Source organism: Protopterus annectens, chromosome 12.part0, assembly GCF_019279795.1.
Source record: "Protopterus annectens isolate FY-2018-M chromosome 12.part0, PAN1.0, whole genome shotgun sequence".
In the NCBI taxonomy this organism is placed as follows: domain Eukaryota; kingdom Metazoa; phylum Chordata; order Ceratodontiformes; family Protopteridae; genus Protopterus; species Protopterus annectens.
Window position 1 is genome coordinate 1,377,750,202 of NC_056746.1, and position 18,139 is coordinate 1,377,768,340.

Sequence of the window (18,139 nt, forward strand, 5' to 3'; positions counted from 1 at the left end):
ACCAGCACACTTAATCTTGTTCTTTAAGCTAGCTGGAACAAACCAAACAAGGAATCTCATCAAAAAGAAAAAATAAAATAAACACTAACTTTTATACAACAAACTTGCCTCAATTAAAGCATGGAGCTGAGCAATGAGGCCTCAGTGGATGATCCACTTGGGCACACCTAATGCACTATTCACAGCATCTACAAAGGGTGTGACCCCAAACCAGTGAAAAATCTTTACAGCAAATAGGTTTCCTTTTTAAAAGCTTTATTTAAGTCCACAGTCCACCACAGCCTGCAAAAATGTCAACTAAAGTCGGCAAAAATGTCCAGCACAGTTCTAGGAATCCAAACCGCAGCAGGCGTGCACTTTTTCCATGTTTATAGGCATAACCTGCCACAGCAATGGTTGAAGCAGACTTCTACTTTAATCGCTGCACTATAACAGCATTAAGAAGGTTAGCATCCTTTAGAGTTTGGTCCTCATCTATCAGCTCTTTGTTCGGAAAAGTAGTCATCAGCACAAATTCAGTAGCACCCATTGCCGGGCGTGCGTCAACAATGAACTGCCGTATGTCACGAATCCTGCAAGAACAAGAAACATTACATCAACAATCAGAAAACAGCTTGATGTGTGGACTCTGTTTAAAGCTGTGAAAAATATGACCAATTACTTCAGTTCTAGTCATAAACATCCACTTTAACAATCCAACGCTGCTGTAACACAAACAATTGCACACTAAGTGGACAATTAAAAATTAACAACTCAAATCTTAGATTGACTATTCAGCTCATCACTGCACCTTTATGACAAGTCTAACATAAGCATTCATCATCAACCACATTAACAGAAATGCATATAACTATGCCAAAACACTACATACATGGGAGTTTATGCTTGTAACATGGAATTCTTATTATGTTTGATTTTCATTCACTACTTGATTAAATGCACCAGATATTCCTTAATGAAGTTGGTTCTTCAGGGACCTGTTATCAGCTTCTGACCCTGCCTTAAGCAAAGCCCACTCCAAGACCACCATCTCACGACTCTCAATCATTCAATGAATACTGCAGCTTCTGATGCCTACACTACATACTAGTTTTTTTCTCTCATACTTTACGATACATACAGAAATAAATATACACACACACGTTTCCTATTTGAAGTGGTTATTTGGATAATACTCTAGTATTCTAAAGTCTAGCAGTCTGGCACTGCAGTACAGCAGAAGTATTGTTGAGGAATACAAGGTAAAATTAATAATTATGAATGGATGAAGCCAGAAAACAGAGGGACAACATAAGGCAGACTTCTTTAAAGCCTCTTACCGCCACATGCTGAAATGGAATGATATTAGGTAATCAGCACTCATTTAAGTATTTATCCAACTAACATGAGGCAGAACCTGTCCGACTATAAATTCCAGTGCCCTTTTACAGTTTCTGCAAACCAACAGATGCTAATCTACCTTGAGACGTCAAACTCTTCCAGCTGCCACAAATGTCCCCCTTTTCTCACTCTGTCTTACTCACTTCATCTACACCCCTAACCATATGTTTTCCAACAATGCAATCTGTCCACAATTTCCCATCCAATTTTCATTCTTCTCACAGCAAGTCCCTATATATCTCCCATTGATCTTTGTACTAACCTTGCCTTGCATACCTTCTACATTCCTGATTTATTGTCTGAAGTATGGCCTCCAGAACTGCCCAACGTATCCTGATGCAGTCTTACTACACACACACACACACACCCTGGAAGGATGACCCCATTCCTTATGTAATGCATTCCACCATCCCGATTGTGAAGTAACACTAGTGGTTTCTAAATAAAGAAAAAATGGATATAATAATTACACTATTGTTTTCTGTGTTAACAGTAAAGAGACAGGCTTGCTTGCACACAACTGATACAGAGTCTCTCCATCCCACCCCCACCCAAAGAAGCCCGGAGAGACAACACGAAGGCAACTAAAACAGTGAAATTGCCAATCTCGATTATCATACAAATAGCACTTCAATGGGGAGACCACAGCCCCTTCTTGCTCTGGGAATGGCAGGAATAGGAACAGTTAAAAAAAACAAACAAAAAAAAAAAACAAAAAACAAACAAAAAACCCCAAAACAAGTCACTATGATAGCATTAATTACCTCTCACTCAGCTTTTGTTCCCAGAAGTCCTTGGGGCTTGGAAGTCTGCCAAGAGTCTCAAGCTAGCATGTTTAGTGCTGTACAAGACAAGAAATCCTACAACTCCAACATTTAATATATAATGACATACAAGAACATTTTATGAGAGCCTATGGTGTTTAACAAGTAGCTCGGACAGGATGTGAACTATTAATGTTTGTACATCAATTGCTGCCTCATTAGAAAGATGGTCCCGCAGTTTTTATTTTTTTAATTTTGCTATCAGGCCAGTCTACCAAGTAGTAAAACAAATGGGCTTTAAAGGCTTTAATGCAAAAAAAACAAAACAAAAAAAAAACCTCTCTCTCTTACAGGAAGAGATAATCAATCCATTTTAAAACAATGTATTTTTTTAAAGAAAGAAACTGCTCATTAACTTGTTACTACGAACATTAATGCAAAACCATAAAACTGGTTCTTTATCAAAAATCTTACTTGCAGAACGAACTAAGCAAATTCAATGTAAAGCGTCAACTTAAATTCCAAACAAAAATCAAAGTTGTGAAAGAAAGCCGAAGACCAAAATAAGACGGTCTGTATAGTTACCAGGTTCTGCAGGGAAACATTAAATGTACCTTTGTACTTCCAGAGAATGATGGCAGAAAGTATTGTTGTGTAAAATCTTACCATAACTTTAGATGTCCTTTTTTATATGCTGCTGTATCCATAACATTCGGGAGTCTGCCTCTGGTTGACTCGTACATCCAGCCATTCTACAAATGTTAGCTGCTACTGCGAAGGTACATGCGATGATCTGCATCAATCAGAGTACATCAGCCATAAACGGACGTCAGGTATAAAGCGGATGTCAGCACACACCTACCTCAGAACTGGATGCCACTGAAAATCAGCGACTATAGAGTGGGTACTCAGGAGTCAGGCAAGCGTCAGGGGGAAGTCAGGGTGGGAGACTATACACAGCAGCATATAGAAGAGGACATCTAAAGTTATGGTAAGACTTTACATAACAATACTATGTCCTTCTATTCATATGCTGCTGTATCCATAAAATTAGGGATTGTGCAAAAGCTCCTGCTACTGAGAGTTGGGAGGAGGAACAGAAGCATTTTTCACAAAGCCATGACAGATGGCTCTGGCAAATCCTGTTCTGGACCTAAAAATGATGTCCAACTTATACTGTTTGGTGAAAGTATGGACAGATGACCATGTAGCTGCTTCTAAAACAGAAGCTGTATCTAAACCCTTAAAGAAGGCACCAGAGGAGGACACCACCCTAGTGGAATGTGCCTCAACTGGGAAGGGAAGCCTTATGCCATGGGCTTTGTAGTAAAGGGAGATGGTTTTACAGATCCAAGAATAAATGGTTTGCTTGAAACAGGACATCCTAGGTCTTTTGGGTGGTAAAAGACAGTGTCTGTCTGATTTACGGATGGATGTGGTCTTGGCCAAATAGAATCTGAGTTGTCTATGTACATCCAAGGCGTGGAGGATCCTTTTCGCAGGGTTCTGAGGTGAAGGCATGAAGGTAGGGAGGTTGATGGCCTGGTTCAAGGGAAGGTCATTAACAACTTTGGGCATAAAGGATGGATTAGTATGTAAACAAACCCTGTCCTTGTGGAAAACTGTAAAGGGGAGGGAGACAATGAGGGCTTGCAGTTCAGAAACCCTTCTGGATGATGTAACAGCCACCAAGAGGATAGTTTTCCAAGTACAGTGCTGGAGAGAACAGTCCTTGGCTGGCTCAAAGGGTGCTAGGGTTAATATTTCCAGAACAAAATTTAGATCCCAAGAAGGTGGGACAGGCTTCCTTGGTGGTCTAAGGTGAAGTACCCACTTCAAAAATAGCTTAACTTGTGGTCTAGGAGCTAGAGGAGGGGTGTGAAAAAGGCATGCTGAGATGGCAGATAAGTGTGTCTTAATGGAGGAATACAAGCCCAAGTTAATCACTTCACACAGGTAAGACAAAACCCACTGGAAGTTCTACCTTGAGTGGTGGGAAATTTTGTTTCGGACACCAGACAGAAAACCTCTTCCACTTGGATAAATAAGATTTTCTGATAGTTGGTTTTCTGGCCTCCTGCAGATACTGAAGCACTTCCTCTGTGTAAAGGTGTCTGAACGGAATCAGTGCCCTATCATCCACAATGTAAGGTTCAGGGTAGATAGTCGGGGGTGTACAAGAGTTCCCTTCTCCTGTGTGAGCAGATCCATCTGGTGGGGTAACTTATGGTGACTGCCCTTGGCTAGATGTAAGAGGGGGAACCAGTGCTGCCTTGGCCAGTAGGGGGTCACCAACAAGAATTTGGGTTGTTCTCTGAAAATCTTCCAACAGAAATTTTTGTATGAATAGGAAGGGGGAATGCATAAGCAAACACCCCCCTCCAAGGGAATGAAAGTGCTTCCACCCTCCCATGCTTTGGAATAGGGCATCCTGGAGCAGAAGGTTAGTAGTAGTTGTCTGTTCATAGGGGAGGCAAAAAGATCCACTTCTGGAATACCCCATCGATGTAACAGGTCCAGGAACACATCCCTTTACGAGACTGTGTCATGGTCCTTCTTATAGAATCTGCCATCACATTCTTTGCTGAAGGAACATATACAGCTAGAATGTTGACTTGTCACTCTAGGGCTATTTCCTATGCCTGCAGAGCCAATCTGCACAGGAGGTAACCTTGTCCCCCCGTTTGTTGATGTGCCAAGTCACTGTGGCATTGTGTGCCACCTCAGCATCCCTGGCAAGATACAATCCTTGAAGATGTGAAGTGCCAATATCAAGGCTCCCATCTCCTTGATATTGATGTGGTCTCTGTGTTGGCTCAGGGACCACATGTCTCTCAAACTCCATTTTTCCAAGGTTGCTCCCCAACCTGTATCCAAAGCATCTGTGTACATGTCCTGATTGGGCAGAAGGGGGGGGAAGGCCCGGGTTGGCCTGTATTTGGGAAATCAACCAATGCAACTCCCTGGAAAGGCATGGTAGCAGTGGAAACTAACTCCAGGGGGTGAAGGTGTTGCTTCCAGACTGTTCTCAAGTACCACTGAAATTTCCTTATGTGAAGCCTTGTTAGGGGTACCATGGGGATGGTGGAGGCCATGTACTCCAAGAGCCTGAGGAACTCCCTGGCCAACAGGGCTTTGAGAGGAAGTATCCCCTTGAAATAAGAAGTGAGGGACAGAATCTTGCAAAACCACGAAGAAAAGCAGCAGAAAAACAGCAGAAAAATAACCAATGACCAACTAGTATCCAAAAAAGGGACAGAATCTTGTCTGGAGGAAGGCAGGCCATTTGTCCTGTTAGGATCCTGCATCCCAAGAACACATGATCCTGTGAGGATATCACTGAGTATTTTTGAAGGTATATGGTGAACTCCGGACTTTTCAAGAGGGACATAGTGACTTCTAGGTGTGGCAAGACCAAATGAATAGATGAGGCCTGGATCAGGATATCGTCTTGATAGGGGAATAGCTGGATCCCCTGGGTTCTGGCAAAGGCAATAGCTGGGGCTAGGCACTTTGTGAACATTCTTGGGGCTGTAGAGAGACCAAACAGCAAAGCACAGAGCTGAAAATGTGCAGAACCCACTGACAAATGGAGGAATTTCCTGAACAGAGGAGCGACTGATGTGTAGGTAGGTATCCTTCATATCTAATGACACCAGGAAGGCCTGAGGGATCAGGGGTAGAAGAGTAGGAAGTGTGAGAATCCGAAAGGATGGGACCTGGAGGAAGGTGTTGAGAAGAAACAAATGCAAGATTGGTCTCCACGGACACACTTTCCTTGGAACCAGGAACATCCTGAAGTAAAATCCCTTTCCTCTTGATTGAGATGGAACCTCCTGAATTGTGCCTTGAGAGAGAAGGTCCTGTAGCACTGTGGCAAAGGAATCCATTTGGTCTCTAGGGGGTTGTGGAAGGCCTTTGAAGGTGGGTCTGGTGTCCCACACCATGAAATATCCCTGCTTTACAATCGAGAGGACCCAAGAGTCCTAGGTAATTTGCCTCCAAGCCGGGTAGGACTATACGTATGGAAAGAGGAGTGTCTGGATTGAATTGCTGGTGGTCACAGACTACCAGACTTAGGACAAAAGGGCTGTTTAGTAGCAGGAATAGAGACAGCAGGCCTAGAAAGGGTCCATTTCCTGGCATTCTTTTTACCTTTGGATGGCATTGGTCTAGTAGGTCTCCTTTTACATAGGAAGTTTTGGCAGGATAGTTTCCTTGAAAACATGGAACAGGGGAGACAAAAATGTGTCCGAGCTCCTGGAGTTCCTTACTCTTCTCCCGAAAGGCCTTAAAAAGTTCAGCAGCTGCTGACCCATATAAGGATTTGTTGTCTACGGGAGCATCTGTAAGTTTTGACTTGATATGCTCAGGGAGAGGCTGCAGCCTAAACCAGGAATATCTCCTGATGACAGACCCTGAGGCTGCAGCTCTAGAAGAAGCCTCGACTGCATCATAACTGCACTTAATAGAGTGTATAGACACTTGAGTGCAGGAATGTAAGAGGCTAGAGATTTTGGCCTTAGCCAGGGAATCAGGGAGGTCACTCAAGTGATTAACAACATCAGAAAGGAGTGCCAATGAACATTTGGCCATGTGTGTCTGGTAATTAATGGCTCTCACTGTTATCAGAAAGGAGTGCCAATGAACATTTGGCCATGTGTGTCTGGTAATTAATGGCTCTCACTGTTATCAGAAATGAGGGCCAATGAACATTTGGCCATGTGTGTCTGGTAATTAATGGCTCTCACTGTTATCAGAAAGGAGGGCCAATGAACATTTTGCCATGTGTGTCTGGTAATTAATGGCTCTCACTGTTATCAGAAAGGAGTGCCAATGAACATTTGGCCATGTGTGTCTGGTAATTAATGGCTCTCACTGTTATCAGAAAGGAGGGCCAATGAACATTTGGCCATGTGTGTCTGGTAATTAATGGCTCTCACTGTTATCAGAAAGGAGGGCCAATGAACATTTGGCCATGTGTGTCTGGTAATTAATGGCTCTCTCTGTTATCAGAAAGGAGGGCCAATGAACATTTGGCCATGTGTGTCTGGTAATTAATGGCTCTCACTGTTATCAGAAAGGAGGGCCAATGAATATTTGGCCATGTGTGTCTGGTAATTAATGGCTCTCACTGTTATCAGAAAGGAGGGCCAATGAACATTTGGCCATGTGTGTCTGGTAATTAATGACTCTCACTGCTAAAGTGGCAGAAGTGTACACTTTTTTGCCTAGGCGCTCCACTGACCTGCTCTCCTCGTCAGAAGGAGGGAGGGAGGTCGAAGGAAGCAATTTGGAGGCTTTATCTGCTGCCACAGAAATGGTGGTGGTGGTGGTGGTGGTGGTGGGGGGGTCTGCAGAAGCAGCCTCGAAGAGAAATCCTGCATCTTCAGGGACTTTGTAAAACCTGTCTGGGTGCTTAGGTGCAAGGGGTTGGGAATCTGGGATTTTAGATGCAAGCCAGGAAGCCATCTAAGAAGGCAGGATCTACAGGAGTAAAGTAGATTTGTGTACACTTACCATAAATATAGATGTCAGAGTGTATTCACTGTTGCAGTCATCACATTTGGGTTATCTTCCTGCAGGTAGCCCTCAGCCGGCCTGAATACCAGTCTTGGGATTTCTGCGTCGGATGCTGTTTCTTCCATGATGTCAGGAGTATAAAAAGTACAGTTGTGTACACTTATCATAAATGTAGATGTTAGAGTGTATTCACTGTTGCAGTCATTATATTTGGACAGTCTGCTGGCATGTTGCCCTCAGTCGGCCTGATTAACAAAGTCTTGCGTCCTGTGTCGGTTGCTGTCCCTTCTTCCATGACGTCAGGTCGTCAGGGGTATAAAACATGTAGACGACGCCATTACAACAGTTTTTCTTGCCCCAGATGTCAGGTGCCCCCAAATGGGAAGCCAAATATTTTAGTAATTAAAAACACAAAAATATACCTCCAAACAAAAGCAAATACACCAAAAAGGCTTTTAAGCATAGTAAAGGAAAGTAGAGGTATAGTAAGAGAAAAACAGGGGGTTGGAGGGAGGGTAACCAGGACTGCAACAGTGGATACACTTGAACATCTACATTTATGGTAAGTGTACACAACTGTACTATGTTCTTTGTGTTTCACTACTGCAGTCATTACCATTTGGGTAGATTCCCAAAGCTATGGTTGGGATGATGGATTTAACCAGCATTAGGACCAGCTATAAGACCCTGCAGGACAGCAGTGGTAAAGCCAGCTCTGGATTTAGAGAAGAAAGGTAAATGGTAATGTTTGGTGAACCTATGAACTGAGCTCCAGGTAGCAGCTTCTAGAATGTCTCTGGTAGGAACACCTCTGAGAAAAAGCTGTAGAAGTAGATGCAGCCCTGGTGGAATAAGATCTGATCCCCTGGGGGATAGTTTTACCATGGTGCATATAGCAGAAATGAATACAGTGGCTTATCTATTTGGAAATAGTCTGCTTTGAAATAGCTTTTCCCTCTGCCCCTGCAGAAAATGCCACCAGTAGTTCAGATTTTTAGAGATTTTGTCCTGTTTAAGTAAAATCTAAGTTGTCTGTGTACATCCAATGAATGCAGAATTCGCTCCCCCTTGTTCTGTGGATTGGGAAAGAAATGAATGGTCTGATTAAGAGCCACACTGGATACCACCTTAGGCATGAAGGATGGATTGGTCCTGATAGACACCCTGTCCACATGAAAAATAATGAAAGGCTCCACTGCCATAAGAGCCTGTAATTAGGAAATCCTTCTAGCTGAAGTGACTGCTAAAAGGAAAGCTGTTTTCCAGGAGAGAAACTAAGTCTGCAGTAACAGCTGTCTCGAAAGGAGGAAGAGTGAGTTCTTCCAATACAAAATTGAGGTCCCAGGCAGGGGTTGGAGCCCTCCTGGGTGGTCTTAGGTTTTTGGCCTCTCTGAGATACTGCTTCACCAGAGGATGAGAGAAGAGGGGAGGCTCTGTGTTGTAATGAGCTGAAATGGCTGAGGCATGGATTTTTATGGAAGAAAAGGAGAGGCCCTTGTGAAGCAACTCAGTTAAGTACTGTAAAATCTGAGGAATATTGGGCACTGCTGTTCTTATCCCTTGTGATCGATTCCAGGCACAGAATCTTTTCCATTTGTCAGCATAAGATTTTCTAGTACTAGGCCTTCTTGCCTCCAAAATGACATCTATCACAGGTTTGCTGAGGGATGTTACCGGTGAATTTAGGTGATTAGGCACGCTGCAAGATTCAAAGTTTGGAGCTGAGTGTGCAGAATTTGGTTGTTCTGCTGAGACAGTAAGCAAGGTGTCCGAGGCAGGTGCCACGGTGGAAGGTGTGACGCACTGCGCAGGAGTGGGTACCAGTGTTGGCGAAGCCAGTCTGGAGCAATGAAAATCATTTTTGGTTTGTCCTGTTTGACTTTTAGTAGAACTTTGGAGAGCAGAGGCAGAGGGGGAAAAGCATAGACTGATCGTTTTTTCCAGGTAAATGATGGAGCATCCACTTTCCAGGCTCTTTTGGGATGTTTCTTGTGCAGAATTTGTCCAACTGATAGTTCTGGGGCGAGGCAAAAAATCCATGTCTGAACTCCCCCATTTGCGTGTCAGCATGTTGAAAATCCGTGGTTCCAGTTTCCATTCGTGTGGGTCCATGAGATTTCTGCTTAGTTCGTCTGCCGGAGTATTCAGCTTTCCTGGCAAGAATTGAGCTTGTAGTTGTATATGATAGGTCAAGCCCGTGTTCCACAATGCCATGGCTAGTCTGCAAAGGGGGTAGGAGTGTGTACCCCTCTGCTTGTTTATGTACCACATAACTGTGTTGTTGTCTGTCTATAATTAATTGTCCTGGATGAAGGTAGTCTTTGAAGGCTGTCAGTGCATTCTGTACAGCTAGCATCTCTTTTTGATTGACATAAAGGTGCATTTGATTTGGGCTCCATTTGCCCTGAATGCACTTCCCTGCCAGATGAGCCCCCCAAGCATAGTCTGATGCGTCTGCAGTTAGGGTTTGGGCGGCAGGGGGTGGAGTGAACGGCAATCCCTTGTTCTGGTAGCAGGCCTCTGCCCACCATAGGAACTCTAGTTGCAGGCAAGGTATGATAGGAAGTATTGTTTCCTGGCTGTGACAATGTTGACTCCATAAACTTTTTAAGTACCAGTGAAGTTTCCTCATATGCAGTCTTGCATATGGAATTAGAAGAATGCAGGAGGCCATGAACCCCAAGGCTTGCAGAATTTGTCTTGCAGATAGCAGGGTTTTTGTGGCCACCTGTTTGAAGTAAGTTACCAAATGAATTTGCTTTTCTGGCGTAAGGTAAGCCATCTGGGCAGTTGTATTCAAGCTTGCACCCAGGAATGTAATTTTTTGAGAGGGTACCAGTTGTGATTTATTTTCGTTTATGATGTATCCCAGACAAGTTAGAACCCTTTTTACAAACGCCAGATGTTTTAGAAGAATGTCCCTGTTTTCTGCCTGAATTAGACAATCGTCCAGGTATGGGTATATTTGAATATTTATTTGCCTGCAAAATGCAATTACTGGAGCCAGGCACTTTGTGAAGACCCTGGGCGCAGTAGATAACCCAAAGGGCAGTGCAGAGAAAGTACAGTTTTGTACCTACCATAAATGTAGATGTCCGAACAGGATTGCATCTGCAGTCCTTACAAATGGGTTGTCCTGTCGTCAGGCAGCCCTTCGGTCGGCTGGATTCCAAAGTCTGGGTCTGGCCTCGGCTGGTGTCGCACTTCACTCGACGTCATAGCTGCAGTTCTTCGGGTATAAAGGCATCAGCCGACGCCATTTTCCTCAGTGTTTCTTGCCCCAGATGCCAGTTGCCCTCTTGGATAGCTAAATTTTGGATAAATGCCAATGTTTCCAAATAGTAGAAGGCAAACACAAAAAATAATCATGTATGTACATATATACAAACAAATACACCATAATAGATCCCCCCCCAGCTAGCTATTAGGTGGGCAAATACCCTAGGGATACCACAGAGGGGAAGGAGGGTGGGTAATCCTGACTGCAGATGCAATCCTGTTCGGACATCTACATTTATGGTAGGTACAAAACTGTACTATGTCCTTCAAGGATGCATCTGCAGTCCTTACAAATGGGTAGAATACCATAGCCAAACCAGGGGAGGAGGAAGAAGAAATTATGGTGTAGTTAGGATCCCTTGCAAAACAGCAGTGGCAAACCCTGCTCGGGATCTAGAGTATAGAGGTAAGTTATAATGCTTGGCAAATGTATGCACGGAGGTCCAAGTAGCAGCCTCTATAATGTCCTTGGTAGCCACTCCTCGTAAGAAAGCTGTGGTAGTGGCTGTAGCCCTTGTAGAATGAGGCCTTATGTTCTGTGGAATTTGCTTTCCATGGTAGGAGTAACAGAATCTAATGCAATTTCCTATCCACTTGGAGATTGTCTGTTTGGAAATTGCTTTTCCTTCCCTTCCTGTTGCATATGCTACCAGAAGCTGGTCAGTTTTTCTATTGCCCTTGGTTCTGTCCAGGTAGTAGCGCAACTGTCTATGTACATCCAAAGTATGCAGCAGTCTTTCCCCCCTGTTCTGTGGATTGGGGAAGAAGGTAGGTAGGTGGATTGCCTGGTTTAAAGACACTCTGGATACCACCTTAGGCATAAATGTAGGATTAGTTCTCATGGACACTCTATCTTGATGGAAGATTAGGAAGGGTTGTACTGCCATTAAAGCCTGTAGCTCAGAAATCCTTCTTGCTGAGGTAACTGCCAGCAGGAAAGCAGTTTTCCAGGATAGGTGTTGAAGATCTGCTGTTGCTGCTGGTTCGAAAGGGGGGAAGTGTCAATTTTTCTAGCACAAAGTTCAAGTCCCATGCTGATAATGGTGGTTTCCTAGGAGGTTTTACATTCTTAATTCCTCTCAGAAACTGCCTGAGTAGAGGATGCGAAAAGACAGGGGGATCGAAGCTGTATTCTGCAGAAATAGCTGATGCATGTATCTTGATGGAGGAATAGGACAGGCCTGTATGGAAAAGCTCTGCCAAATACTCCAGGATGTTGGCAATGTCTACCTTTGACACATCTTTGCCCCTCTCGGTACTCCAAATGAGAAACCTTTTCCATTTTCCTGCATAGTTCCTTCTTGTTGAGGGTCTGCGGGCCCCAAGGATAATGTCTTTAACCCTTTGGGATAAATCTGGGTTAGTTGCTCTTATGTAATGTTCCAGGCAGTCAGTTGCAGAGTTTTCAGGTTTGGATGCAGGATGCTGTAGTCGCTCTGAGTTAACATCAAAGGAATCAGGGGTAGTGTCCACATTTTCCCCCGAGACATGCTCCTCAGTAATGGGTACCAATGTTGTCTTGGCCAATCTGGAGCTATCAGAATGATCCTTAGACGTTCCTCTTTGATTTTCAATAGCACCTTGTGCATCAAAGGAAGAGGTGGGAATGCATATGCTGTCAGGCCTTTCCAACTGAAGGATAGAGAGTCCACCTTCCAAGCAAGTGGGTGGTACGTCCTTGTGCAGAATTTCTTGAGCTGGTGATTGAGTGGGGATGCGAATAGGTCCATTTGTGGCAGTCCCCATTTCTTTGTGATGACCTTGAAGATGTCCGGGTGTAGCATCCATTCGTGAGCATCCGAGGTAGTTCTGCTTAATATGTCTGCTAGGATGTTTTCTTTTCCGGTACAAAAATTGCTTGTAACTGAATGTTGTAACTCAGAGCCATATTCCATAGGTCCAGTGCCATCCGGCATAGAGGGTATGAATGAGTGTCTCCCTGTTTGTTGATGTACCACATGACTGTGGTGTTGTCTGTCCTTATCATCAACTGGCCTTCTTGGAGGAATGGTCTGAAATTCTGGATTGCTAGTTTTACTGCCAGCATTTCTTTTTGGTTTATGTGCAGGTGCAGCTGATCTGGAGTCCATAAGCCTTGTATGCACTTGTCCAGCATGTGGGCCCCAACCGAGGTCTGAGGCGTCCGTTGTGATGGTTTGGCTTGGTTGAATGCTGTGGAAGGGCAAACCTGGGTTTGACTGGCATGCCTGAGCCCACCATAGGAACTCTTGTTTCAGGCATGGAATTAGTGGTATTTCGGTTCCTAAGCTGTGCCTGTGTTGAGACCATAAATTCTTTAGGTACCACTGTAGCTTTCTCATATGCAGTCTGGCATGGGGGACCAGGATTATGCAGGATGCCATGAAGCCCAAGGCCTGCAGTACTTTCCTTGCTGTTAGTTTGTTCTGCTTTGTTAATGCCAAGAAGTAGAGAGGAAGTTGTTCTTGTTTTCTGCAGTTAGGAATGCCATCTGTTTTACTGTGTCCAATTCTGCACCTAAGAAGGTTATTCTTTGGGATGGTATCAGTCTTGACTTTTTTATATTGACTGTGTATCCCAGGGCTTGTAGTAAGCAAATGACTCTTTGTAACTCTTCTGTTAGCTTGTTTTTGTTGTCCGCTTGTATCAGGCAGTCGTCCAGGTATGGATATATTTGGATTCCCTGAAGCCTGCAGTGAGCGATTACTGATGCCAGGCATTTCGTGAACACTCTGGGCGCAGTAGATAAGCCAAAGGGCAATGCTGAGAATTGATAGTGCTCTGATCCTGCAAGAAATCTGAGGTATCTTCTGCAATTTGGTTGTATGGGGACGTGCAGGTATGCCTCCTTGAGATCTAGAGTTACCAGCCAATACTCCTTGCCCAGCATGGGAAGAAGTTGCTTTAGGGTCAGCATTTTGAATTTTGGAACAATGATGAATGTGTTTAAAGCGGACAGGTCGAGAATAGGCCTCCAATTTTTCTCTTTTCTTGGTACCAGGAATAGTCTGGAGTAAAATCCCTTGCCTTGTTCCATAGATGGTACCCTTTCCACAGCTCTCATGTTTGCTAATTGAGCTATTTGTTTTAGAGCTTCTGTCTTTTGATTTGGTGGTAGGTTTGGCATTCCTCTTTTTCCTGGTAAAGTGTGGAAATGAAACCTGTAGCCTTGGTCTATAGTTTGCAAAATCCACTTGTCTCTTGTGATATAGTGCCAGTTTTTTGAAAATAAGGCTAACTTTCCGCCTAAGGGTGCTGCTATTTGTTCCCTGGTAGGCGGTGCCAGAGCCAAGTCACTGTGATTGTCCTGTTGCAGTGGTAGTAGTTGTGTCTGTGCCTCGTTGGTTGTTACCTTGCCACTGGCGTCCCCTGTAGGCACCTCCTCTGGATTGATTTCTGCCTCTTGAACGCCTATTCCTGCCTCTCTGAGTTTTAGAGGAGTCTGGAAAGTACCAATTTTTGGAAGGCCAGTTCCTGCTAAACCTTGGAGGCTGAACCTAGAAATCTTTCACTGTTTGTACAGATTTTGCCTTCTCTTCCATTTTCTTCAGTACCTGTTGAGCAGGAGAACCAAATAAACTGACCTTATCCATAGGAGCATCTAATAGTTTTGCTTTAACATGATCCGGCAAGACCTGTTCTTTCAACCATGCATGCCTTCTTATAACTGTGCCAGTCATGGCTGATCTAAAGGAAGCCTCCAGTGCATCATAGCCACATTTTAAGGAATGGTTACTAACCTGCTGAATGTTATGCACCATTTCTAGAACATATTTCTTATCTAAAGAATCATCAGAGGACAGTTTCTTAGTTAACTGATCAAGCATAAACTCCTGGTATTGGATCATATGAAACTGACAGTTCAATGCCCTAGCTGAGAGAGTAGCAGAGGTGTATACTTTTTTACCCCATCTCTCTAAGGACCTGGATTCCCTTTCAGAAGGGAGAGGGTTTTAACTGAGGTCGGCTACTGCCTTAGGCCCCTGGGAGATAGTCTCGGGATCTGCAAAAGGAGCCTTGTATAAATGGTGATGAGTGTCCGGGACCCTGTAGAACCTATCGGGCTTAGCAGGGGCTGGAGGTAAAGTATCAGGAGCAGTGCAAGCATCATTAAATGCATCATCCACAACAGGAAGAACTGGCGGTATAGCTAAAGGCCTATGTTGTGGTAAATGCAAAAAGGTCCTAAGCCTTTTCCTTGAATCTGAGAAATCTTGTCCCTGCCATTGGAATTGCTCTCTCATGATATGTAAAGTTTCCCCAAAGGAAAATTCCTCTGGTGGAGAGGCAGAAGGAATCGATTCTTCAGCATCGGAATCTTCATAAGTAGAAAAAGGAGCCTCTGGATGGTCTGTATTGTCTGTATCATCAGAAGAATCATCTGAGGACACTGGCTCAGGGGGCTCTGCTCTAGGTCTCTTTTCTGGAGGTTGAGAGGCCCTGTCTGGGTGAGATTGGGATCCCCTTATTAAAGAGATGAGATCCTCTGCCAGAGTAAGCATTTGGGAACTGGAACTGGGCCTGTGAGAGGGGGGCTTAACAGGCACAGACTTAGAAGTTTTGGCTGCTTTAGCCCTGGCAAAGGCCTTTATAGACATGGCTGCAGGCGGCCTAGCAGCACCACGTGCAGGGGTAGAAACATCCAAAGGGATGGTGTCCGATAATTCTTGTGAAACCACAGTAGCAGGTAGACCTTCAGAGGCAGATTCAACCAGGGTAGAAGGGGCCTCGGTAGTAGTCATGGATTCGGCTGAAGATAGAACCGTTTGCTCGGTTTCGGCCTAAACCGAGACACTCGCGGTTTGCTTAACCGTGGTTTCGGCCGAAACCGCAGACCGCGAGGGTCGGTCCTTTTCTTTGCGTTTCTTAACAACTTGAGAAGTCGGAGGATCCAACGGCATTATGTAAGCAAAATCTGAGCCGAAAAACTGTTCAGCAAACTCCGACCGACGTCTAAGCGTCCGTCGATTGAAAGAAGCACAGGCTAGACAAGCTGCTACGTCGTGGTCTGGGCCTAAACAAGGTAAGCAGTAAGAGTGGAAATCTTTATGAGGTATTTGTTTCCCACAAGTTAAACAGTTATTCACTTTTTCTGACATCGGCTGAGGCAAGAAAGAGTCCCCAACGGGGTACTTAGCTTTTTAGAAGTCTTCGAAGTAGTATTCGGTAGTAGTAATCTCTGGATCTGACCGACCGGCACTTGCGAACAGCTTCTGCTTCGGGCGCCACGCGGCAAGAAAGACTGGCATCTGGGGCAAGAAACACTGAGGAAAATGGCGTCGGCTGATGCCTTTATACCCGAAGAACTGCAGCTATGACGTCGGGTGAAGTGCGACACCAGCCGAGGCCAGACCCAGACTTTGGAATCCGTTCGACCGAAGGGCTGCCTGACGACAGGACAACCCATTTGTAAGGACTGCAGATGCATCCTTGAAGGACATCTGGTAATGCAAGTAGCCTGCTTTGAAGCGGAGGTATCTTCTGCAAGATTCCCTGATTGGGATATGCAGGTAAGCCTCTTAAGTCTAGAGTTACCAACCAGGCATCTTTGTCTAGCATAGGAAGTAACTGTTGAAGAGTCAGCATCTTCAATTTTGGAATGTCCGGAAATATGTTTAGAGTAGATAAGTCCAGAATTGGACGCCATGATCGGTCTTTTCTGGGTATCAGGAAAAGTCTTGAATAGAAACCTTGTCCCTTTTCCTCTTCTGGTATTGGCTGAATAGCCCCCATGTTCATGAGGGACAGTACTTGTTTCTGGGCCTCTGCCCACTGATTTTGGGGGCAGGTCTGGCCATCCGTTTGGGATTGGCAACGTGTGGAAATGAAATCTGTATCCCTGGGATACTATACTTAAAACCCATTTGTCCCGGGTTATAAGTTGCCAGTTTCTTGCATGAAGTGCCAGTTTTCCCCCCAAAGGGGCGGCTAAAAGGTAAGTGTTTGGTAAGTGTAAAGGGAAGTCATTGAGACTGTTTACCATAGGGAGGTGCCTTGTTGTTTCCAGATTTGGAGGAGGAGGCACCCTATTGTTTTGTTCTAAAAGTCACTTGTGACTGAAACCTTTGGAATGTCTGGGTTTGACTTGAGTGGCTCTCGAAGGAACTGGAAAGGACCAGTTCTTAGTAGGCCAGTGCCTACTAAATCTTGGAGGTTGCACTTGTAAGAAATCCTTCACAGTTTGCATAGATTTAGCTTTATCTTTCATATTTTTTAAAACTTTTTCAGTCTTATTACCAAAGAGACGGTTCTGTTGCAAAGGAGCACCCAACAATTTTGCTTTAACATGATCAGGCAGAGTTTGCTCTTTGAGCCAAGCATGCCTTCTTAGCACAGACCCAGTTATAGCAGCCCTGCAAGAGGCCTCCAAAGAATCAAAACCACATTGCAAAGTATGTTTTCCAACTTGTTCAGCTGAATGCAATAAATCCTGTAAATCTTTATTTTCCACACAGTCAGAAATTAACATTTTCTGTTTAAGCAGTCCCATGATATGCTGCTGATATTTAAGCATATGAAATTGACGGTTTAAAGCCCCGATTGCCAAGGTTGCAGAAGTGTAAACCTTCTTACCCCATCTATCCAGCGCCCTGGAATCTCTATCAGAAAGGGTAGGATTTTTAGCAGTGGAGGCCTTAATGCCCTTGGGCGGCCATGGTGGTGCAGCGGTTAGCGTTGTTGCCTCACAGCAAGAGGTTCTCCGGTTCGATCCAGGGCTGGGGTGCCTTCTGTGCAGAGTCTGCATGTCCTCCCTGTGGTCGCTTGGGTTTCCTCCCACATCCTGAAGACATGCTGTAGGTGGATTGAACACTCTAAACTGGCCTTAGGCATGAGTGTGTGCATGTGTGTGTGTGCCTTCTGTGGAAGGCTGGGCGCCGGGCTGGCAACTCAACACTGTAAAACTCCACTGCCAATCATGAGCAGACAGGTGATCCGCTGTGGCGACCCCTAACCGGGAAAAGCCGAAAGAAGAAGAAGAGGAGGAGGCCTTAATGCCCTTGGGACCCTGAGAAATGGTTTCAGGATCTGCAATAGGATTTTTGAAAAGGAATTTGTGAGAGTCAGGAACCCTGTAGTATCTGTCTGGCTTACAAGGAGCCGGAGGCAGAGAATCAGGAGCCGTACTAGATTCTGAAAAAACACATCAACAATGTCTAGAACAGGAGGTATAGCCAAAGGCCTATGCTGAGAAAGAAGAAGAAAATCCCCAAGTC

The 18,139-nt window shown here is 44.6% G+C and overlaps 1 protein-coding gene across 1 annotated transcript in view; it reads right to left on the reverse strand.

Annotated features, from left to right (window-relative positions):
• Positions 1–238: 238 nt before the first annotated feature.
• The window catches only part of NSFL1C (NSFL1 cofactor), a 565,621-nt gene continuing 547,720 nt past the window's right edge, over positions 239–18,139 (reverse strand). Inside the window, exon 9 of the mRNA XM_044090438.1 lies at positions 239–572. Coding sequence (XP_043946373.1) covers positions 410–572 — 163 coding nt within the window. The 3' untranslated portion in view covers positions 239–409. The remainder of the gene's footprint in view (positions 573–18,139) is intronic.